The sequence below is a fragment of the Scomber scombrus genome, chromosome 5 (assembly GCF_963691925.1).
Source record: "Scomber scombrus chromosome 5, fScoSco1.1, whole genome shotgun sequence".
NCBI lineage: Eukaryota > Metazoa > Chordata > Actinopteri > Scombriformes > Scombridae > Scomber > Scomber scombrus.
The window spans coordinates 4,287,724-4,313,521 of NC_084974.1; the positions used below are offsets into that span (position 1 = coordinate 4,287,724).

The 25,798-nt window shown below is 37.4% G+C and overlaps 1 protein-coding gene across 3 annotated transcripts; it reads left to right on the forward strand.

The window, feature by feature from the left end:
- The first annotated feature begins 1,198 nt into the window (after positions 1 to 1,198).
- bco2b (beta-carotene oxygenase 2b) lies at positions 1,199 to 25,428 on the forward strand. 3 transcript variants are annotated; one of them, XM_062419770.1, is made up of 13 exons: positions 1,199 to 1,301; positions 20,841 to 20,997; positions 21,117 to 21,324; positions 21,420 to 21,631; positions 21,733 to 21,848; positions 22,082 to 22,184; positions 22,330 to 22,458; positions 22,839 to 22,999; positions 23,103 to 23,270; positions 23,437 to 23,574; positions 23,884 to 24,066; positions 24,355 to 24,465; positions 24,748 to 25,428. In XM_062419770.1, the coding sequence occupies exons 2-13, from the start codon at positions 20,961 to 20,963 to the stop codon at positions 24,862 to 24,864; spliced, it is 1,683 nt and encodes a 560-aa protein (XP_062275754.1). In that variant the 5' UTR covers positions 1,199 to 1,301; positions 20,841 to 20,960; the 3' UTR covers positions 24,865 to 25,428. The 3 variants fall into 3 exon arrangements, with proteins under 3 accessions (XP_062275754.1, XP_062275755.1, XP_062275757.1); XM_062419771.1 differs by having other exon boundaries at positions 1,224 to 1,301; positions 20,832 to 20,997; XM_062419773.1 differs by lacking the exon at positions 1,199 to 1,301 and having other exon boundaries at positions 20,757 to 20,997.
- Positions 25,429 to 25,798: the final 370 nt, after the last annotated feature.

Genomic DNA, 25,798 nt, shown 5'->3' on the forward strand with positions numbered 1-25,798 from the left:
GTCGGTGTGTTTACTTATTGTCAATTTGTTATGTCTGTTAAATCAATGTTTCAGATTATACGCACAAAATGAGATATGGCAGAATAAAGTTGGATTTCCAGTTGTTTTTCATATTTTCATATTTATATTTATTTATGGTCTTATAATTAACACTATGGACTATGACAGGAGTAAAAAAAAAAAGGGCACACGATATGTCAAAATAGGTATTTAAATAATAAGTCCAGCTAAAAAAGTCAATTCTATTACAATTCAGGTTCAAGCAAAAAGTCACACTAATTCACATTTAGACGTATGATATAAAAATTAAAAAAACACTCAAGCTGTTTAAAATTGTAATCACATCAAAAAAGAAAAGTCATGTTTGGATCACCCCTAGTTTCAGTTTTCTGTCATGCAGTCATATTAACTGTGTGAAACAGGGAACTTTTTTTTTTTGTCCTTATCGAGGGGAGAACCTGAGCTGGCAGGGTTCGTCCACTACATCTTCATGTTTGTGACGCAGGATCAGTTTGATGTTGCCGGTGTCTCTGTGAGTTTCAAATGCCAGGTATCTGGACTTGTACTTGTAGGACTCTAACAAGTACTCATTACTAGTCGCCGTTGATTTCATGGTGAACACTGCCCCGTGATCATCTTCCCCAATGGTGCCTGGAAGCTTATATAGAAAAATAAACATGCATGATTTAATTATCATAAACTAGACATCCAAAAAAAAAAAAAAAAGGCAGAGCGGATGTTTGTTTCTGTTAGTGGAAGACCTATGGCGTCATCAGTGACTCACCTCCTTTTCCTCAGCATAAATGTTATCCATGTCCTTGCAGGATACAACCATCTTCTTGCCCTCTTTATTGACGTAGAGCATGACTTCCAAGCCTTTTCCCGTAGATTCATCATTATTGTATACCTGAATGCAGAACTTGCATTCTACAAAGGAAACGCAGCATCATTTTAATCCGATGCAACAGTTTAAAGACATGTTCTTAAAGCAATACTTGCATGGCTTCCTAGCATCACTCAGGTTTAAAAGATGGGAGACAAAAAATCCACAGTCTACATTGAGTTCATTCAACAATGAAGGTAATGTGATGCTTTAGCAATCTGAGTTATGACTCACTGTTTGGCTATACAATCATGGAATTTCCTATTGACCAGACTGTGAACTTTGTCTAACTATGACTCATACAAGCTTCATCTGGTAAGAAGCAGCTGTCATGCCTGTGCTTTGTTCCAACTGCTACTAACACTCATCTGAAAGGTTTAAGAAGTTCTACTGAGGATTCAGCACTTTTCCGACCTCTGTGAGTAATCCACTGGTGACTCTCAAGTTTGGGTTGCTCCTCAGTAAGAGCGATCAAGCCTCTTAAAGTGGGGCATCAAATATGTTTTTCCTTCAATTACCACTACAGATTCCAGGACTGACAACAAGTAGCATAGTGATGATTTTAAATATGCTTCATATATCAGAGAATTAACCTGATACTGTCTTTAATCTGTGCAGTGATCTTTGTGAATAGTTTGCATGGTTTTTAAAATATTAAAAACTAGTACTGGTGCTCTGTATAAGACAAAATGAATTGCTTGACTAAGTACGTGTATTTGCTCTGGTTGACTTGCTGAAATATCATATTATAGTATTGTTAGTATGTATTTTCTGCTGACTATAGTCCAGCGGCTCCTTCACGTCTGGAGGCTGTCTGACAAACCTGTTAAAGAATGACCAGAATAACTTTTATGACCTTACCAAGAATATCCTATTCTACCCAAGATGGGCATTGTACTATATTTGAGCAACTGTGTCGAAGGTATAAATATTAGGATTCTTTAGACAGTCTTTGTCTTTGTCTGAATGCATGACGGCGAGAACCGAGCTCGTATTAAATCATGCATTAAGCTGAACTCCTGATCTGACTCATCTTTGCCACAGTTTTCGCACTATCAAGTATATTATAGTACAGTATAGTATTCATTCACTTCCTCCGCTATAAACAGGGTTGTGTTTGTGTGTGTGTGTGAGATAAACTTTGCAGAAATAATGTGTGGAAATGGTTAAATATCTGGTTTGAGGTAAGAAAGCTTGATCTATTACTTATTAAGCTGTTTAATGAATAGTACAAAAGTTTCCGTGTTGTTAGCCATTAGTCGTCTAGCACACACAGGCCATGTCTCACTGGAACTCCAAGTGCCCGTTTAGCCAGCAGAAGCCAACAGCGTTTCTGAACATGTGGTGTCACATGAAAAAGGTTTTGAAATATGCAAAGATATCATTTCACCTCTAAAATATAATGTTACTGATTCTCAGGCCTGTCACAATAATTACATCATCAGTGTAAGACTGTGGAGTCTGCAAGAATTAAAGGTAAATAATTCCCCAACCATAATGACAGTCTGTGTTTATATGACAATAATATACTGACAATAATATACTACAAAAGTAGTTATCATGACAGGCCTACTAGTTGTTTTAAATTGATTTATTTCTAAATGTAGAAAATGTCTTTTATAATGTTGTGTTTTCTGCTCAAGAGTTGAGCTCACATCTTCAGTTGTTTATGAAAACTAGAAAGGATGAATTCAGATCCAAATATCAGCAGCTCACAGTACAAACAGTTATCTTACCAGGTTTGTTTTTCCCTTGTACACTTAAGGTTTGTGCATGAAACCCGTCGTGATTGAAAATCAGGTATTTGCTGTCCTGGCTTCGGATGAAGTACTCGAGCAGATTGTATTGGTCGAGTTGTAAAGCGTCGCACCCCACATTGTCATCTGTGAGAGAGAAACATATAATAATCATACCTTTAATATTGTGCTTTTCAAAACAAGTTACAAAGTGCTTAACATATAATTAAAAAAAGACAATAAGCAAACAGTTAATAATATAGTATGAAAAAACTGTAAAATCAATAAAAACCAAGTCTGAAATAGTGAGTTTTTTTTTTTAAATGACTTAGCAGACAGATCTGAGTCATCATTCAGGAGGCCAGATATCTATTCTGGAGTGTTTTCTACTGCTAGACCTGATTATGAATTTTGAACCAGCTGAAGTTTACTGAGGTTTTGTGGTGTGAGAAGAGAGCATTGCAATAATTTAACAAGGTAGAAATGAAGGCGTGAACTCATGTTTCTCTTGGCAGATAAAAATGACCTGATTTAAATAAAAAAAAATGTTTAAAAGGGTTTCTTAGTTGAAAGTAGGGCTGGGTATCGTTTTAAAAACCTGCATGTGTTGGTATGGGTGGCAGAGTGAGGTATGTATGTGTGTATTGAAAAATAAATGTGTGTGAGAGAAAACTCTGAGGTGGAGGATTTTTCTGATTGCGATGATGCTAATGAAACATCTAAAAGTACTTATTATTATTACTTTTTAAGACTTGGAGAAACCTGACAGATTCTTTGCTTAGAGCTCTTATCTGAAATAGAATGACTTGCATTCTCAAAGGTTGCTTGTTTCAGGCTGGACCGAAATGTGTTTCAAGTGAGCAGGTGATTCCATTTACATTGAACTTCTACCTAAAACTAAAATGTCTGGCAGAGAACAATGAACAGTTGTATTCTTTGTTACACAATATTAACTTTAACATGTAATGTGATCCTGTTCTTGGAAACTGAACCTAAGTTTTTGCAGCATTTCGCACCAGTTGCATTGATTGGCTGTGAGCAAGTCCATACAAATAGTCATATTGTCTAGCTCTGGGTGTAAAAAGGGATCAATTGCAGCCATTGTTTGACAGGAGATGTTTGGATACTACTTGGTATCGATACCTTAAAGGTATGGAGTATCGATACCCAGCCCTAGTTACGAGAATGAATATGCTGGTCAAAGTCGAGGTGGTGATTACAGATAAAACCAAGGTTTTCTGCAAGAGTTAGTGATGTTAGATGAGAGGGGACCAAGATGAGAGGAAATGTAATTGTCTGATGAGTCTAGACCTGATGATAGTAATCTAGGATCTTCCTGATTTTAACTGTTGAAAATGTGACGCCATCCAGTTATTGATTATTTGCAATGAATCCCAATTTTCACACAGAATGACCTAAAATACTTTGATGAGCAGTGTCAAAAGCTGCAGACAGATCCCACAGGAGTAATACAGTGTGTTGACCACAGTCCGCTGCTAAGAGAAGATCATTTAAAACCCTAAGGAATAGAGTTTCTGTAATATAACCCGCTCTATAATCCTACTTCATGGAGGATGTTACACTTACATTTTAACATTAACATTAGTTAATCTGGATTAAAGGTTCCTATTAGATCCCCTTAAAGCCTTTCAAGTCTACAGGCTATCTCACACCCCTCCATTTTCATTCAGTCCTAAAACACATCTGCTTTAGAGATCTGATGTTAACCAGTGTGGTTTGGGGTTTTCTATCTCTTAAGGGAGCCACGGTATACAGAATATTAGTACGTGTTGAAATGAAAATAGCAGTGGCGATGTTAATACTCACTGAAGACTCTGTGGTTCTTTTCAGCTCTGAGTAAGTCCAAGGTTTTACTACGTTCAGGTCTTACTCATCATCACTTTCTCATTGCTTTAACAGTCATGTGAGATGGTGGTTATGGTTTAGTGTTGGCTGAGTCATCCTTTATCTGGATGTGACTCTCTTGGGTGTATTTTAATATTATGAAGTAATGGGCTGTTTTCATGCATATGCATAAGAATTAAACTTTTTTTTTTTTTTTTTAAGTGTCATTCTTGGGAAATATATGTCCCCTTTATTTTTTGATCCCCTCTACCAAAATGTGACTCATGCATTCCTATGTTCTAGGCTGTCATTTCGGAGCCCTGGCTTCAAAATGTTGTTTTTTTTCCCCCACCAGATAACATCATTTAGTTGTATTTTGCCTATGAGAGAATATAATACAGGCTTCTCTATAGTGCTTCTTGTCCTGTATTATGAACTTCTACCTAAAACTAAAATGTCTCACAGTGAACAATGAACAGTTGTATTAACATGTAATGTGATCCTGTTCTTGGAAACTGAACCTAAGTTTTTTGCAGCATTTCGCACCAGCCAAAAGGTGTGACAGATTGTTCAGATAGGCAGATAAGACATTCCTAGTTTGGAGTTTGGAGTTTGGAGCAAGGAAAATTCCGACAGTCACAAAAAGTTAAACAAACAGGATGCAAATGGTGCAATGTTGCAGGTTTACAATTTTGTTTTATACACTGGTGAATTCATGTGTTGTACAGTAGAATAAACCCATTGTCCCCATTTTTTTTCAAAAACTACTTCCTGCTCAAAGACAATGCTTAGTTATTGTACTTATTAAGTCTTACTAATCCCAAATATGTAGGAAAAACTACAAATGCATACCAAATAAAAGCTTGGGTCTCAGGAGGTTAAGTCTAAAATCTCTCTATCTCTCTCTAACATTATCACTCTACTCATGCATGCACAAACATGCACACACACGCCTGTCATCACATGCCTGTGTCATCAAACTCAATATAATATAATATATAAGACTTTAAATGTGTAGTGTGTGTAGTGAAGAGAGAACAGCCTTACCTTCAGGCCCTTTAAGTAGACAGTGTGGATCAGCAGAAGAGAGGATTTCGGGGTTTTTCATTCAAACATTAAAAAAAGGATAGAAATTACAGTTAGAACAAATACAACATTATCTTACAAATTATAATCGTAATACATAATTCACCTAATGAGAAAAGACAGAATGGAACTACTTTTACCTTTAAAGAAAAAGGCATTGTCAAATATGCCAATATATTCAAGCTGTTGGCAGTTATTGGTAGCCATCGGGTAGACCTGGTGGAGAAAAAAAGACTTATTTAGATTATGGAATATGTATGAAAATGTATTTAAAAGTTGATCTGAAGCTAATATGAAGCTTCAGTCGTCCAAATGAGTCAAATCAAGTCTTCCATGTTTCAACCTTTTTAGTCTCTCTTTTTGTCACTATACTTCCACCACAGCTCAACAGGGAAACATTAAGAGGGAATTTGATGCTAAAAAGACTGTAAATGTGTCAGCTATCACTTGATATGACTAACTCAGACTGCTGAAGCTCAATAGAAGCTGATCATTTACTTTTAAATGACTGTGTGGACACACTGTGGATTTTGTCCTCCATCACTTCCATTGAAAGCACATTTGAAGGAGATCTTTTAATATCCAGTATGAACAGGAGGAATGATTACAGACTCTTTACTGTTCATATAGACATCTGACTGCTGGATTAAAATATTGAACCTACCCTTTAATAAAAAAAGGATGAGAGGCTATTTACAGAGGTTACTAAACAATGTATCTATCTGTACTACTGTATTTAAAATACATGCAGTGTAATAAGTCCATTATAGTAACTCCAAGAAGCAACCCAACAGCAGTTCTTCACCTTACGACAGATATTCATTTTTTAACAGATAAAACTGTTTTAAAAAAAAACCTTTTTAACAGCACTGTGATGGGCGTCCAGAAAGGTTAAACCACAGAGGAGCCAGGGGTAGTAAGACACCTCTTAATAAGACATGGGCATTCTCTAAAATATTGACCCAATATGCTTTTTTTTTCTTTTGCCAATGCATTTATATTTTCTGTATCTTTTACATCACGGATCATGTTTCAGCCATGAATGCTATCTATCATTACCATCATTAATACTCACTTTAACTCAAAAATCTATCCAAGCCCGTTTCTGCCAATATGATGAGAAAGAAAGATCCTGTAGGGTGGATTAGAGTAATATGGGACATTGACTAATGTGGGACATCTAAGATCCAGTGCATGTATCTCTTTTTCTATTCAATGATTTAAAAGCTTATTAGTATATGCATACTGTGTAAATTATATTGTTTAAACCGTAACGTGTATGCTAGTTTTTTAACCTAAAAACTGTAGGCCTACGAAATTAAATGACCAAATATGGGTATGCCAAGTTCAGAAAATGTTGGCAGGTAAGGCTGCTTTGTATAAATCTAAGTTTATACGTTTATAAATTTCTAAACCTAAAAACTAATGTCCCAGATTACAAAATCTACCAATTCTGAAACAATTTGGCAAGAGGGATATTAATTATAAGTGCCATGTTCCTTTTGAGTACAAGATCCAAAAAATGTCTATATGTCCATATTAGGTGTTGATATAATGTATTGGATTCATATGTAAATAAGGTAAACAAGTCAGAATTGCAAAAAGTGTCACACATTACCCTGATCTCCCCTAAGTCAAAATAAGAAGAACATTTCTCAAAATAAAGAGATATTGAACTTTATGCTGATATTTAGAATCTATATACTTATATGCTGTAAGTGCTTTCTGTTTGTTGTGGTGTGATGACTGAATAAAACAGTCATCACACTACTACTACTACTACTACTACTACTACTATCATAATGACATGCAGGAATGCAGTATGTCAGTGTGATCTCACAGAAATACATGACAGGGGCACCACCGCTGTTAACACTGAATTCCGTGGTGGGTACACGCAATATGTCAAATGTAGGTGTACCCATCACAGAAACAATACCAATGTAAAATCAATGGGAATCCTCTTTCGTGGTGGAAACAAGAATTCCCCGGTTCATTCTAATAACAGCCTATAAAACTATTGATTATATTATTCTTCAATGGTAAAATGCTATAAAAGGACAGTATTTCCCTTTTTAATAACGTAAAGGTAATAAATGGTAATAAATATAATAACTACCTCATTACACCAAAATGACATTTATATCATACACAACCTGTTTTACACAACACAAAATCGTATTTAATGCACTATAATACATTCAGTTAAACGACTATTAAAAATAACGATTAAATAAAAGATTTATAGATTAGACAAACAGACGCGCGTGACGTTGTTGAACCGGGGGAATCCGTGTTTCCACCACGAAAGAGGATTCCGTGATGGGTAAATTACGTGTGCCCATCAAGGAATTCAGTGTTAAGAAGTCGCGCCCCCGTCACGTATTTCTGAGAGATCAGGCTCCCGTAGTCTACCATGGCTCTTTTCCTTAGGAGGATTTCTGATTTTTATGGAAGTAGGCTACTGACATACTGTATTCATGCATGTGTGTGAGCACATGTCATGAATGTACAACTTGTTAGGATTCTTGTAGTTTTCTTTTTCTGATAGCAGAAGACTGTTTACAAGTACACAGTCCAAAGTCTCCGAAGAATTAAACAGCGCAACTCTTCACTTCACATGTATCTACTGACGGCTGAACCTTATCAGCTGGTAAGACGCGCGAACACAACGATTGATAATAGAACGTTAAATAAAAAAATAAAAATAAATAAATAAAAAAAAGTTGTATGTTATTACCTTTTTGTTTAGATATGAGTGAAAACCGGCGGGCTTCTCAGACTGCTCCAAACCTACGTGGAAGACAGATTTAAAAAAAAAAGTTAAATCAAAAAACAATGGCAAAAAACTTCCTGTTAAGCCTTCACATTAAAACCTTCAACTATTAATATGACTCGTTTTCTTCTGGCATTGTGCTAGACTAGTCTGTCTCTTTTCTACTTAAACGCCATTAAACGTGTGTAAGTAGGTAGAGAGATGGGGTGTTACCTTCACGCTGCTCACAGACTGGCACACTGAGACCTGCTCACGGTAAATATGTAGAGGTGGAAGCTTAGACGGAAGTGAAAACACAGCGGTCAGGGCTTTACCAATATAAAAAAAAAAAAAAAAAAAAGAAGGCTGTTTCATATTCGCCAAGCTGTCACAATGTCCTGTTTTTTTTTTTTTTTGCTTGAAGCGAAGAGAAATGTTTCTGCAGCAAAAGAAGCAAGACGACTTCTGCTTCCATGAGTGACGCACGTGTTTAATTTCTTCTTCTTTTTTTTTTTTTATCAATCATCTCTGATTTGTAGTAATACTGTGGTTTGGGGATTATATCAGGAAATGTCTGCCTCATGCAAAAGATGTTTGACCCCACCTAGTCCTGTATGTAGATTTGCTGGCATTCAGCCTGTCCAACCTCCCCAGAGGAAAAGGCGTTTCATTTCTTCAGTAAACGGACTGTACTTATATAGCGTTATGACCACTTTTACACATACAGGTCACATTCACACACTGATGGAAGGGGCTACCTGCTCATCAGAAGGAAACTAACCATTCATACACCATTGGAACAGCATCAGGAGCAATTTGGGGTGAAGCATCTTGCCCAAGGACACATCGACTGAAGGAGCCTGGAATTGAACCGCCGATCTTCCAATTGGTGGACGATCGCTCTACCTCCTGAGCCACAGCAGCCAGTGTCTCTGACTGGAGATGACTGTCTTTTATAATAGTTTATATTAGTTTTACTGAATCAGTTTTAGTGCTCATTAGCTCACAGCCTCATCACAGTGCCTAGGCAGGTGTTTAGAAAGAAGGAAGACGTTGGGAAGAGTTTAAACTGTTACCCCTCAGGTGTTGGTTGATGGTGTCCATTATGAGGACTATTAGATATAAAGGTTTCTTTTGTTCCTGCTGCCATTCAATTGTTAAATGATGGATAGTATTTTTTTTCTGTTGTCTGGAGGTCAAGGTAGATGGTCGCCGACTTAGAGCACGGTTCTGCTTGAGGTTTCTTCCCGTTAAAGGCGAGTTTTTCCTTGCCGCTGTTACCAAGTGTTGCTCATGTGGGAATGTTAAATCTCTTCGAATTAAATTAAAGAGTACGGTCTACACCTGCTCTTAGTGAAAGGTGCCTTGAGATGATTTGTGTTGTGAGTTGGCGCTATATAAAGATTGATTGATTGATTGGAGATTGGTCATTTGTACCGACTGCCAACTTCTTCACTTTGACCCTGATGCTTAACGGACTCCTTTAAATCACTCTGTCCACTACATCCTGTTGTCTGTTGTCGTCCATCAATGTTTTGGTGTTTCGTGTGTTTTTGTATGATTTGTGCATTTTGTGTGACATTTTGAATACTCCACACAACCTTAATAGTTTCATTTAGTTTAGTTAATAGTTTTTACACTTGTATGTCAAAATCAATCCCTTTTCCTCTCAAGCCTGTTGGCTCTGACCATGATGCTTTCTGCCACAAGAGGGCCAAAGTGAGCTGATGGGAGAATGTCAACGCCGTTACGCAATAACAGTAACAGTAACTAAGAAGTGTGTTGGAGTGTGTTTTATGAATCATCTCCTACACTGTAAATCACTCACAGAGACATGATCAATTTAATTACCTGTTGCTATAAGCTGGTAGGTATATTATATTTGATATATGCAATGATGCAATGATTTCCTTGTGCAATGATTCCAGTTCCTATTGAACCAGCAGTTTGTATTACGCAAGCTACATTTGCTGTGTGTGTTAGTCCACACCTTGTACACAATCCACTTTCCCACATAAAGTATCTAAGAAAACCTGTCTTTGCAAGTCCCTCCCACCCTAACCCCTATTCTTACCCATTCTCCTTTGTTTAAGGAATAACAAAAAGGGGGGGGGGGTTGGAACCGTCCATACATCCATCATCAACCATCATCCTTTCTTCTCCTCATCCTTCGACCCTCTTCCCCTCAACTGTCCATCCCACATACATCGACCCTCACCTCTATCCCTCGACCCTCACCTCTCCCTCCTTCATTCCTCTATCCCTAATCCCATCCTCCGATCCCCCATCACATCCATCCTTCAACATCTCAACTCATCCGTTATTCTCAATTTAACTATTTCAAATTCATATTCTTGTGGGTGTGGTCTTCTCTAGCCAACAAGCTTTTGAGTTCATATCTGCCAGGTCAGAATTTCTGCAATGAGGGAACTCAAAACAAAGCTGTTTTATTGTCTCATTTTGTTCAATGTTAACAATGGATTACATTGCCATCTTTACATGCTGGTATTGGCTGGGGGTCTCACACCCACTGCCCCAAAGTTTGCAGCCCAGCAACATCCCGAACACAACGCAATAATTAGAAAATGCAGGCAGAGGGCAGCGTCACTGTATGCATACACTGCCACACACATTTCCTGGGTCATAAGTGATGACTAAGCATGCAATCTTAACCCGAACTAGTTGAGTATGATGTTAGCAACTAAAGAGCACAGTCACAAATTTTAGTGTATTTCTTTGTTTGTATTTTAATATCTAACATTATGTAAAAGAACATACTGAACATACAGTGCTAACGTATAACTACAAATATTTACCCTTGGACAGATGCAGGCAGACACAAAACAGGCTTAGCTAAAACAAACACATTTTTTTTCATGGAAACACTTTGCAGATTTTGTGCGTGTGTGCGGTCTCCTTTGAGACAATTCCATATTTGGCCAATATACATCCCCTGACTGTACACTGGCAAAGTTCCTTACATTCCTTTACATTGCAAGCTGGTTTTTCAATGTTTGTAACTTTGGTTTTAGTTCACTGTGGCCCAACTCGAGAAGTGCATGCCGGATGAATTGGAATGTGAGCTTCATAGACTTGGGCTAGTTGAGATGCAGTGCGTATGTGAGTCCAAATAGAATGCACATAGCTTTTGGTAGGTCTTTGATGTCATCTATGACAACTTGTCCCTCAATGATGATCTTCAGTGACGCTAGGCTTAGATGCACAGAGGATGACGGCACATCACATTCCCTCTCAATGAGGAGGGTCCCCAAGTCCATGTGGCGGTATGAGTCATCATCATCAGAGTCCTTAATAAACAAACATAAGAGCACAATATGGACATTTCACATAAAATAACCATAAATAAGTTTAATTATTGTAAATAATACTGGTGAAAATGAAAGATTGATTCCCTTTAAATCAAGGGTGTCAAATATGTGGCCCGTGAACCAGAACCGGCCCGCCAAGGGGTCCAATCCGGCCCACTTTCCTTCCTTCCGTCCCTGCTTGTGTGCTTCCTTCTTTCCTTCCCTCATTCTTTTCTTCCTTCCTTCCTTCCTTCTTTTCTTTCCCTGCTTGCTTCCTTCCTTCCTGTCTTCTTTTCCTCCCCTCTTTCCGTCTATCCTTCCTCTTTCTTCCTTCTGTCCTTCCTTCCTTCCTTCTTTTCCTGCTTGTTTCCTTCCCGTCTTCTTTTCCTCCCCTCTTTCCATCTGTCCTTCTTTTCTTTCTTCCTTCCTTCTTTCCCTGCTTGCTTCCTTCCTTCCTTCCTGTCTTCTTTTCCTCCCCTCTTTCCAACTGTCCTTCCTTCCTTCTTTCCCTGCTTGCTTCCTTCCTGTCTTCTTTTCCTCCCCTCTTTCCATCTGTCCTTCCTTCCTCCCTCCCTCCCTTCCTCCCTCCCTTTCTTCCCTTCCTTCTTGTCTTCTTTTCCCTCCTTCCTGCCTCTCATCCTTCTTTCCTTCCTTCCATCTTTTTACTGGTCTGGCCCCACATGAGATCAAATTAGGGTGTATGTGGCCATTAAATGAAATGAATTTGACACCCCTGCTTTAGATACTTTAGAAAAAGTAAGAGATAACTTACAAAGGCTGGTTTGTAGATCTCAGTAGGGTTGTCTCCAAGGATAAGAGGAAGCCCTCTGTAGTCTTTTGAGGAGTAAAACAATAACACAAGTTTTAATTAAGGGAATTGCATGGTCTATGAGAAAGCTGAACCAACCAAACACAGTTTTTACTGTACTGCGCAACTATTACAGTCATACTTTCTATGACATGTCATTGCATAAGCAGTGAAAAATAATGCATAAGTGCATAATGGGTATAGACCAATCTTACCCATTTTGGATTGATATATCTCGATAAGGCGAGGGCTGTGCCGATTGATACTTTCATAAAATTCCTGCTTGAGGTTCTTGCCCACAATCCTGTTGAATTCAATGCACACCTGAAAACACAGAGAGTGGAATATTATTACATTTTAGACTAAAAGTCTTAAAGCATACTAGGGTGAGCAACCAAAACTAATGACAGGAAAGAAGGACTAATAAATAATAATAGAAAGTTAAATAAAACTCTTTATCTAGAACAGACATTTGCGACCATTAGCCACAAGCACATGTGCAAACACACATTACATTAAGCTAACTTAGCTTTAAGCAAACTTGTTGCAACCAGACTTAATAATTGCTTTACAAGCTCATTCGTCCACTTGGTGTAGTTAACACTACTTTAAAAAATCCACAGTTCATTTGTAATTTAACCATTACACTGCCGAGCCAGCTACAAAGTGGACCGTGTAATAACATTTCCTCCAACATTTCTTCCTCAAATACTACATTTCCACGTGATGTGACTTGGCTTCGGAAAATCCCTTTTTTTTTTTTTTACAAAATATAATAAAATAAGTAATAAGTTTAATTGAAAACAAAATCCGGGTTTACAGTGTGATTACTTTTGTATGAATTGGGTTTTTTTTTTAGGAAAATCCAGCGTAGTGTGCCTTTAACACAAGTATTCATATTACATTTGATACATGCATGCAATGATTCCATTTCCTGTCAAACCAAACACATCCCACTAGACTAGAGTATTCAGCAGCCAAAGAGCCAGATATTTACCAAACTTTTCAACTTGTTTGATAGCAGGATGAGCAGTTATGTAATGCATTCTAACCCTAAGCCCCCCCCCCCCCCTTATTTAGATAAGGTATACTGAGATAAGGACAACATTGGCAAGCGCCCAGGGCGACGTTTGCCGTGGGCAGCACACACCAAAAGGAAAAAAAAGATCAGTTTCTATCGCTCATTTAGACGTCACGTCTTATTTTTCCAATGTCACCATGTTTGGTCAATGAACCTTGTTGCAGTGGGTGCCCTCGTTCTAGTTTGTGAACCAGCAGCTTCTGCCTGCTGAGGAAATCTCACTGTTAGAGGTAGGAGATGGTGAGGGGATGACCACAGGTCTCTCCATTGAAAGCCAGAAGTAGGAGGGGCGGGGGGATCTGGCACCTTTGTACGGTAGCCTAATGATGCAAAATTAAAATAATACACTACCAAATAAACCACAAGTGTGTTGTTCTATTTGTGTATTTATGTGATACAGGATTTGTGCAATTTCCTTTTATTTTTATTTGTTTTTTATTAGCAATATGTTATAATTCGTGATACTTTATTTAAAATTCCATTTATATTTATATTTATATACTAGAATTGTTTCTATATGTGATTGTCATGATTCTATATAATTTTGGTATTTATGGTTGTTATTTATATCTAGCTATCTACGTATGTATATATATATATATATATATATATATATATATATATACCTCTCTCTCTATTTATGTGTACACACACACACACACATACACACACACACATACATATATACATAGATATATACACACACACACAAAACAACTGACTAATCATCATAAAACTAAAAACTGTAGTTACTTGACAAGACAAAGGGAAATGTGCAGTTGACACAATATTACACATTTAGCTTCTGGTTTTGGTTTCATTTCTATTCCAATTTGAAGAGGAAGGGGCAAAAGTGAAGTGGGTTTTATTTCTTTAATTCACATAAAAAAACAGAAGAAAGAAAACAAATGAATAAACTTGTTTATTAGGTTGAACACAGCTTTGGATGGAGGTAGCAATGCACTCCCATACCGTCTACCAGAAAATAGAGGACATCAGTTGAATAGGCAGTCCTTCAATGTGACCCAGGACACACTGCATTGCAATTACACTGCTAAAACATTGTGGCCACATGTAGCCCAGAGCACCTCTGGATGTGGCCTGAATGCGTCCCTAAAAAGACAGATGTATAGTCATAATTTGTGACACCAATAAATATTTAGAGTTTATATGTAGCACATTCCTTCATCTCATGGTTAAGACCTGGACCAATAGACCAAAAGAAGCACAATCATGGACCTGTCTGTGGGAATCACCCTGCAAGATATAAAGAGGCTGTGCAACTGCTTTCCAATAGGGCAATAAGTACAAATGAAATAAGAAATAACATCAGCAGACTGTAGGCATGATGTTTTTAAGAGGACAGAGGCTGATATATAAAACACCAAACTGTCACTCAGAGATCAAATAGTCTGAAAGGAAGCTATACAAAAATTGATTGCTAGCACATTATCAGAGATGGATGAAGTGTTAACAGAAAATAAGATGAACTTGAACCAGAATGAAATGTCATTGTATATGTTGAGTTCGCAGTGAGGTCTTCCTTATCGCAAATTAGTATAATCATTGAAGGTCTGTTGAACACTCTGTATGACCTCAGTCACAGGAGATAAAAAACATAAACCCAGATACGGAAAAAGGTTAAATACAGTGTAGAGGACTTGCACTTGGTTGCATTTAAAAGAACATTCTATACCTGCCCAGGTATACATTAGATTAGAAGATGTATTGTCTTTATACTGCAGTGCATGACAACACAACAATATGTTTTGAGGGCACTCACTGTATACTCACGCATGACAGCTGTACAAGCTGCAGTTTTAGATGTTTAAATGTATAAACTGTCGTTATCAGGGGCACCACCTCTGTCTTTAGGAGGAGAGGTTTTAATGAATGAATTGGTTTATTAGCTAAGTTTTATGAATCAATACATTTTGATAAATCAGTCAAATTTCTGAATTCATGGCTCTACGGTTAAATAGATGCCCTGTATCACTTCAAAGAACACACACACACAATTGAGTGAATTGTATGGATTGTATTAACTACACACTATTAATAAATGATGTATAAATACATATAGGGTTAAGGTCTTACAATATGAATTCAACAGATTGTTACTCAATATAGGCACGAATGAAAGATGATGGTGAATGATGAAATTAAAATGAAGGATATGTAATTATGTGGAAGCTAAAAAACGTTTTACTGAGTTTTACTGAGTTTTACTTGTCCCTGTTTAATAACTTTCTGGAGAGATCTCAGCGCCGGCCACACGTCAAAATCCTCAAAAATGTCAAAATTACAACAAAAAAAACAAAATTGGCGCGCAAAATAAGATACGGTAAAGAATAACTAAAGATTAAAAGAATAAGACTAATAAGTGACAAGAGGAAGAGTGTTTAAGGTGAAGATAAGATGAGCAGGTTTTGAAAAGGTGCAGCTGTTTTTTCTCCCTGGGGAGGGCTTGCGCGTCAGCCAATCAGATTCATCCCAGCTACTTTGAGGATCTAATTTCCAGCTTTTTACCTCAAAACTTTTCATCATCATCATTCATTCATTATTTAATCCTGATTATAAAATGCATACTATAATACAGTAACACAGAACACAGGATGTGTCATTCTGGCAGTAATATGACATCAGCTTGATTCATTAAGCTCCCATTCATTAAAACCTGAAAAGACATCAATGTAATACTTTCTCATATTAAGTAAATATGCTCATACTAACATTTGTGTTTATGAAAGAAGAAAGTATAATGATTTCTTCAAATATCCATTTATCTGTGATGGCTGTAATAAATACAATAATGGAGATTAATTGATGTTGAAGTGTCTTTTAATTAATGACGGTGGTCTCTGTATGACTCTTATCTGATGGTAGAAAAGGGGAGTGAAGTCTCTCTGATAAGTTCTGACGTCTGATGAAGACACCAAAAACTGTCTTGTGTTACTTTTTATGTAGTTCAGTTACTTTGGGTTTCTTCGTGGAATGTTAATGGATCTTTGTTTGTCCAAGCTTACATGGTAGGTCACAGGGTCACAAGGGTGGTTTTGTGTTGTGTTCAATAATCTGTATCAGCGTTGTCTAGGCGAGAGCGTCTGATAAAGACAGACCCGAAACACCCAAAGTCCCTCGGTTACATCACTGATAATGTATCATTGGGTCTGTCTCGGATTGTAAATCAGCATCTTACCATGTTGTAATGGAGTCTGAAATTTAAAAAAAAATTTTGTAATTGTAATGGTCACACTTAAAGGCAGAGTGAAAACCTGACTGTGTCAAATGTCCTTACTCTCAATATGTCAGTGATTGTTTCAAAACTCTGCTACCAAAATGTATGAAGGGACAGCCAAAAAGCAAGTATAGTATAATAGTGGTAGGAAGTACACATGTTCCTAGCTGAGGTAAAAGCCCATGCTTTACTGTAGCTACGTGACGTATTTGGGTAATTAGGGTCAGTTTTTACTTCACAGTCTTTACCACGGCAGATCAAGTGCAGAGTTCATAGTGCACAAGTTCATAATGTCATTTGTTCATGTTTGCCTATGTTCAAGTTTAACTTTATTTACACAACATACCAGCAAACCTTAACAGATGCATTAAAAAGCATAAAGATAACACAGCAGGTAGTATCACTATTTGACCCCTCCCAAACACTAATAACAATGTATGTAACATGACATAAAGTCATAACTCTGTTGGGAAGAGCCTTTGTACCCCTACAAGTGAACAGACTGTATCTAAAGATAATGGTAGTTACAAACAGTTCTCTTACATATTCTATTTGTCCACACCATTTGAAATGATAAAAAGTGTATTGTAAATGCAATAAAACATGTTATAGTAGTCGTGATAACTTTATCAGGATAGTTTAAGAAGCTATAATCACGGGTTCCAAAATTTCAGGCCTTGTGAAACAAAATTTCCCCTTGATGTTTTTTTGTGAGTGGATCTTTGTGAGGAATATTGCCCAGAATACTCCTTACCACAGAGTCACTATTTCTGATCCATTGTCCTGGGGCAACAGTGGCTGGGTTTTTTCTGGCTATTTTCTGCTACACTTGTAGCCAATTAATTCATTCTGCCGGTAACACAACAGTTGACCGAAGAGGATGGAATAACTGGCCATGAACTGTTTTTTTTATTTATTGACATTTTAATGTAAAAACGATGATGATACTTTTCATTGCATTATTTAAACAAATCACCATGACTCTGGTTGATTTCCCCAACATGTTCTATTGTAAAGCATTAGTTTGACATATTTGGAAATTAATTGTTTGAGTTTGAGTTTATTTTTTTATTTCGATCAGCAAAAAAAAAAACACAAAAAAACCCAGTAACACATCCCTCTAACAGGGCTGCATGGCTGATAGAAAGGGTCAGGGCTGAAGCTACAAGCTTATAGATGCCCTAACCTTAAAATCATACCTATATATATACCATATATGTATATACATTACCTATACATAAACAAACAAACATACATGCCATCTACACACATATACACACACCTACATGTAAATACTCAGCAAATATCAAGCAAAATAAACATTTAACATTAGTCCCAAAAATCATTCCCCACCATCAAGACTGTATCTTTCCAAAATTTTTGAATTTTTTTTAACTTATTTTTAAATTGCAACAGATTTTTTTTGATTTCATCAGTTAACTTGTTCCACAGCTTCACATTTCCATTTGTATACACATTAAAAAATCAACATGTTAGTGAGCTTCTGAAGTGTTGGTGGCCATTTTTTTCACATTTAAGAGATTCATGCTAGCTCTGTTCCCTTGGTTCCAGCTAAACTAGGCTAATTGTCTTGCTCCAGTTCCATACTTATTGCAGACATGAAATATCAATATTGATCTTCTCATGTAACTCTGAAAGAGTGCCGATAAATGTACTTCACACAAATTCACAAAAAAAGTTCATTCTTTCTGCTTTAATTGGTTTTGAAAGCTCTCGCTGTGCTCCGTGAGTCGTATATGTAAACAACGCTAGGACACTGTGTACCCTCTATGCCAACTGTGTAAAGAGAAATTGATTGTAGGTTATTAATAGACAATTAGTGGCTTGTTGGTGTTGAAGCTATTTTTTACTATATATTTCCATCATCTGTCATTCTACAGATTTAATCAACAGATACAAACTACTCTTTGTTCCCGCTGCAGGGCATAAGTTGTTTTTGTGGTCATTTCTTAGATTAGTTACACAGCAGCTGCTCAAGTAGGGCAACACGACTTCAATATTTATATTTGAGTCAGTGAAGAGCTGCGGTTCTCAATCTTTTTGGTGTCAAAGTACACATCATGCCATTGATCAAATGTAATCTCAGGCATCCCCATCTGATAAGATTTAGTTAGTCCATAACTGTCCATACTGTAGAGTGGCTGATTAACAGTGAAGAGTGTGTAACCTATGAACAGAATAATCATTCTTATACATAATGTCATTTGGATAATGGATAGACTTTGAAATAATAGTGAAATTAAAACGTTCCCCAAAGTTAAGTGGTGTTACAGGACCTAAAACTGGGTGGAGTGACAAAGGTTTGGGCTGTAAACCTCTGGTGTCCTTTTGCTGCTGTCATAAATGATGTAAATCTTATACAAACCAACACCACAAACTTTCTTTTTTGATCCTGTAATAATTGTTTTTTTGTCCATTAGTTCGTGCAATATTTCCATGGCTCCAAAGGAACTGATTAATTTGGGGTGTGAATAGTGCAACCTTATGTGTTGTTGTTGAGTTACGGCAAAGTTGTGATTTATAAATCCCGATTCCTCGGTTGAAGATGAATCTTGCATTGTTTCATCATGTTGCATCATGTTGCATCATGTTTACCAAATGAGCTACACAACATGTTTGGATGAACCTGTAATTCATATTTTGTTGTGCCAGTCACATCAATTTCAAGTGATAATGCAAAAATGCATGGCAATATATTTCAACTATATGCAGCGCTACAGCAATGAGACAAATACCAATAACTGAAAGGCCATAAATCAATGGTCATGAGTTATTTTCACCCTTCATCCATGTACAGTACAAAGTCCTGATATCTGCAGACTAAGGTGTACTTCATCTTTATGCAAACTTTCATTTAGCTGTATTTCTTATGGTAGAAATAAATAAATAAACGTATTAATTAACAATAAATACATTATAAATAAATACATTGCATACTAAAGACCAAAGTGTGACATTGAAAATTAAAGACATTCTTCTTGGTGGACTAGCATTGGACATTTTTAAACTGAGGTGATATGCCACTCAGATCCCGACACATCTCATTATCAACCAAATTAACAGATGACTTAAACAATTTCTACAATAAGTGTTGAATAAATTAATTTTAAAAAGTGTAATAATTGTTTCCCCATGAAAACCTTAATTTGTAAAACTATAAGGTTGGGAAGTATTAAAATAAACACAATCAAACTGAGCTAAATCTTTCCTAAAATAATCTAAAGCTAGTCTGGTGACTATTTGATGTTTTTTTCTTCCTATAATATCCAGTGGTTTCCCTTAATTTTAAAAAGGTACATTACACATTGTTTCAGTGTAGTAACTGGCGGGAGGTTAAGAACTTTAAATTGAACTAGTTTCACTGCTGCCATGTGGTGCAAATGCTGTCATAAAACACAGTGCCCTTCCTTTCACCCATACTACACATCATGTTTATCAATGTTCATTCATGTTGATATAGATAACACAAAGTCAGCTGATAAAGCTTTTAGAGTAGGCTTTAGGCCATTTACAATGTAAAGGGCATGTCATGTCTGTCCTATTAAGATACACAATATTAGGAGATTTACTTAATTGATCTCTGGTCTCATCTGTGAGTTCAAAAGAGAGTTGTCAAGAGGGTTTGAATGAAATATATTTAAGGCCTATTTCACTTATTTTTCTATAGATCAGTAAATCAGTTAAAGAAATCTCTAATAGCCCAATCTGAATATCAAGTGTATCTCCCCTGAGGTCCTGACCTTGCTTGGGTAATTACTACCAACTGTATATGTGTAATTTAAATTCTGTAGTCCACCTAACCTATGGATATATGACCTGTGAAGAAACACAGATGATCCTGCATCCTTGGTGCTGATAGTAAACAAGTCCACCTCTCAGTGTTCCCACTGAAATCATAAAATGTACATACAATATACTTTTTTCATTGGTGAATCATACAGTGTGGCATGATCAAGTGATCTCTATGAATACAAGTTATCTCTTGTATTACCTTGTAAACACAAAGTACTTCTGTTTTTTATAGGCTTACATAAGCGTAAAATCGCTGTCTGCTTGCCTACTTATCTGAGTGTTTCTAGGGGGCGTGACAGGCAGGAGGACAGTATAAAGCTCAGTTCCAGTCTAGGAGAAACAACAGCATCAAGACAAGTGTGCACTCCTTTAAAGCATCTACACACTCAAGAGACAAAGCTACAGCCATGGAAAAGAATGCACATCAACACAATGATACACCAGGTAAGCATTTGATTCTACCAGCTATGCACAATTTAAATTCAAACTTTTAATTATCTTAATCTTAATTAAATGTGGACGTGACCTACATTTTAGTAATATTTGTTAACTCTTTTCCACAGCACTGACAAAATCCAAAAAATCAAAGTCTAGGAAGAACATCAACCACTTCACAGATGTGCACGGTCTTCCTTGCATTGAGAAGATTGTAAGCTCAGTGGAGGACACCCCGGAGCCCATCGATACTGTAATCACTGGCAAAATCCCAGGATGGATTAATGGGAGCTTATTGAGAAATGGCCCTGGGAAGTTCGAGATCGGAAACAACAAGTAAGCACAACATCTGAAAGTGTTGATACATCTAATGCAGCCACTAACATCACAAAGCTGACTCCCTATCTGCTCTCTCCTCTTATTCTCATCAGGTTCAACCACTGGTTTGATGGCATGGCTCTCCTGCACCAGTTCAGAATTTCAGAGGGTCAGGTGACTTACAAAAGCCGCTTCCTGGCCAGCGACAGTTACCAGGCCAACAAGGAGTACAACCGCATTGCGGCGTCAGAGTTTGGGACTATCACAATGCCAGACCCATGTAAGAACTTCTTCCAGCGCTTCCTGTCAAGATTTGAATTACCAAGTGAGTATTTTATCAAATGGCATGGACACCTAGAGACCTACACAGCAAATAAGACCAACTTGACTAGCCTGGTAACTTGACAACTTCTTCTTTTCCTTTAGAGCCCACAGATAATGCCAACGTGAGCTTTGTGACCTACAAAGGTGATTATTATGTTAGCACGGAAACCAACATCATGCACAAGGTGGACCCAGAGACACTTGAGACGACCAAAAAGGTAAGATTATGTTGAATACAAGGTTCAACATACAGCAGAGAAATAACTATGCATAGCAGTTTCTTTTACAGACCTGTTATTTTACACATGAAACTAAGGAAAGTCATGAACAAGTAAAATATGAACTGAATTTATAACAGGCTTGCAGGTTACTGTCACTCCTGATGACGGGGTTAGTTGCTTGATAAAGCTATAAAATATAAATAAACTTATGTATGTATTATACACTATAGGTGGACTGGAGTAAATTCATTGTTGTGAATGGTGCCACTGCCCACCCTCACACTGAGCCAGATGGAACAACGTACAACATGGGAAATTCTTACTCCCCAAAAGGTATGTTTTTCAGAAACACTGAATCGGTTTGTCCATAGGGCATCAAACAGTAGGAGCCTGAGTGTTGCGAGACTACTGTACAGAACATTTCTCCTCATGTACCTGATGACCTTTATCAACAAACAAATCGTCTCTGTACTGACAGGAGCATACTACAACATCATCCGAGTTCCCCCAACCAAGGAAGCACCGGAGGAAACCCTGGAGGGAACCAAGGTGCTCTGCTCTATTCCTTCCGTAGACAAGACCAAACCCTCCTACTACCACAGCTTTGGTAAGCAAAAGTTCTCAAAGCACTTGATTGCTTTCACCCTTGAGGCTTTACTACAGATCCCTTTATAGTTGCTAGATTCACTCTTCATGATTGTTCAACAAAGCTATTTCTTTAGGGATACATTGCTTCTATATAATCATTGATGGGGCTGATACTGACCTAATTAGGTGGATTGGGTAACAGCCAGATGTGACCAATAATAAAGCTTCTTTATCAATGTCATAAAACTCAGACATTTTGGGGACACATTTGGTGACACCAGAATATTGAATTGGGAATCAGAATATGCTGAAACTCAGTTGAGGTATCGGAATTGGTATCCAGAAGGAAGAAGTTGGATCAATTCTTCAAACTAATACAATTTTCTCAATCCATCACAGCAATGACTGAGAACTACGTGGTGTTCATTGAGCAGCCCATCAAGATGGACCTGTTGAAGATTGTGACAGGCAAGCTGACAGGGAAGAGCATCAGTGACAGCTTCTTCTGGGACCCCAAGCACAACACCATCTTCCACCTGATTCACAAGCAGACAGGGAAGGTAAGGCTATAAGTCAGACCTTGACCTCTAAAGTGCAGTCTATTCACTCTGTTTGCACTGTACTGTACAGTGTTTCATTCCTCTGTTCGATCTTCCGTTCCAGGTAAGCTCCGTCAAGTACCATACCAAGGCACTGTCAACCTTCCACCAGATCAATGCCTATGAGGAGGATGGCTTCTTAATCATGGATATGTGCGCTTCAGATGATGGCCTGGCAATCACGAACTACAATGTCCAGAACCTCCGCAAGTCTGGAGAAGCTCTTGATGAGGTAAGCAAGTTGAGAAAGGGGCGACACCTGACAAGTTACCAGTCTGAGCTTTAACGACTCCTGTAAAGATAAGTTTCATTTAACTGGAGTGCTTGGGTTGCTTTTATCTCAGCTGAACAACCATTGGTTTGTTGGGGCTAAAAAGATGTTCTTATTTTCTTCTCAGGTGTACAACACTATGTGCAGAGTCTTCCCACGCCGTTTCGTTCTGCCTCTCACCGTGGACCATGATACACCCTTCGACAAGAACTTGAACACCTGGGCCAACAGCACAGCCACTTCTATAAGGACTGAACAGAACAAGGTAAACAGCCTGCGTCCAGCTTGTCTTGGACACGTGTGGAGTAAAAAGGAAAAGCATTTTTTTTAAATCATTTAAAAGTATAACTTCTCCCTCATTTCATACTGCATATTAAATATCATGTATTAATAAACTGCACATACCATTTCACATATTACATAGATGTTTGAAAACTGGAACCGTTACGATGACGTTTTACCCACAAACAGCACACATAATCCCTCTTAACCTTTTCATCTTATTTTCATGATCTCTTTTAATACATTGTTTTCCTCAGTCTCATTAACCACGTTGCTGTTTTGCTCTGGGCAGGTCTTCTGTACCCACGAGGACCTCCACGGGGATGACCTTCATCAATATGGAGGTCTGGAGTTCCCTCAGATCAACTATGGCAAATACAACACCCACCCCTACCGTTACTTCTATGGCTGCGGCTTCAGACACCTTGTAGGAGACACACTGATCAAGATGGATCTCAACGGGAAACAGATGAAGGTGAGTCGAATTTGATTAATCTTTTCCTTGGATGTTTCCAACTGCAACAGCATAGTAAAAATAGATTATTTTAGCTTCATGTAGTCTTAAATGTAGCATATACAAGACAGTTGAAGTGTCAAGCTGTAATATTGTAGTACATTGAAGGGACTTGAATTGATTCCTGGTACTAATCATCTATAATATACCTGAATAGTTTAAGAGAGTAAGAGAAGAATGTCATATCAGCCAAAACTGCAGCAAAAGAAATCTATACTGTAAGACTCATGAGTAACTTCTTTCTCAAAGGTGTGGGAACAACCTGGTCTATATCCCTCTGAACCAATCTTCGTACCTTCCCCTAATGCCACAGAGGAGGATGATGGTGTCGTCTTATCTGTGGTCATCACTCCAAACAAGGTCAGTCAAGTTCAGTTCAACATTTTGGACATGTGATTGCTTTTAAGAAAACTTCATAATATTGTTAGAGAGTCCAATTCCCCAAATTTGAAGGTTACTGCACCAAAACTAAGGAGTGTGTTTTTATGGTTAAGGAAGCATTTGGGTGTTTGGCCAATTAAATATAGCAAGATTTTTGTAAAAATTTCAACTGAAATACACATGTTCAATACATTTTTACTTTCTTGAAGTCTGGAAAGCTTAAAACACTAAGTATTTTCCCTGTGTCTTTGTTCTTCTCAGGACAAGAGTACATTCCTCCTGGTTTTGGATGCCAAGACCTTCAAGGAGCTGGGCAGAGCTGCGGTGCCTGTCAACATCCCCTATGGTTTCCACGGGACATTCAATGCCACAGCATAGATATATAAAAGTAGAAAAACTGTTGATGAGGAACTGACCTCATCTGTATAGACGGAAGTCAAGGCAGAAGTCAAACACTATGTAAATATCGTCTGTGACACATTTTGCGAATGTCGAGGTCACTACCCTGATATAAATGTATTGTTTAAGGGGATTTTGAATGGAAAAGCTAGTTTATCAGTATTATAGCTGTTTTATTGTTGTTGTGCTGTGTTGAAAACTTGTTGTAAATACGTTGTTGTTTTTTCTATACTCTTTCGAATGAAGAATTTTTAAAAATGGGGTAAGCAAGGGCAAAAATCATTTTCATATACTTTTCAGTTAGTCTATACAATTCACTGTGACTGCAATGAACACCTTTACACAACAAAAATGTTCAGATTCAGCTCAATCTTTTATGACTATTTTATGAGAACTAGACATTGATATGTAAATACACTCTTTGCACAGGGCCAATTTGTTGGCGGAAGCGATGCTAATTTAATGACTGTGAAAAACGTAAGGAGAATGTATGCTTCTAAATGCATGAGTGAAACACTGTGAACACTCAATAAAAAAAACTATACTGAAACGTCTGGTATATGTGCATTCATCTTCCACCTAACTGTTCCCATAAGCAATGTGTATTTGTTAACTAAAGGTGATCATTATACAACGAAACTGCAGATCAATTTTCACCTTAAAAACTGAAACTGAAATGTTCTAAAACATTCAATCCAAGTCATTATTAAAGTAAATGTATTAATCAAGGCTGACTGATGGTGTGGCACACTCACGCCCTCTGCTGGTCATTTCTCCAGATGTTATAAACCAGATAACACTTAACAGCACCATTAAAAAACACACAGATGGATATAAATAAGTCTTTGAGTATTCTTTAATCACAGGAATAACGTACTATTCCCTACTTTATGGGAATACATCACAAATAATA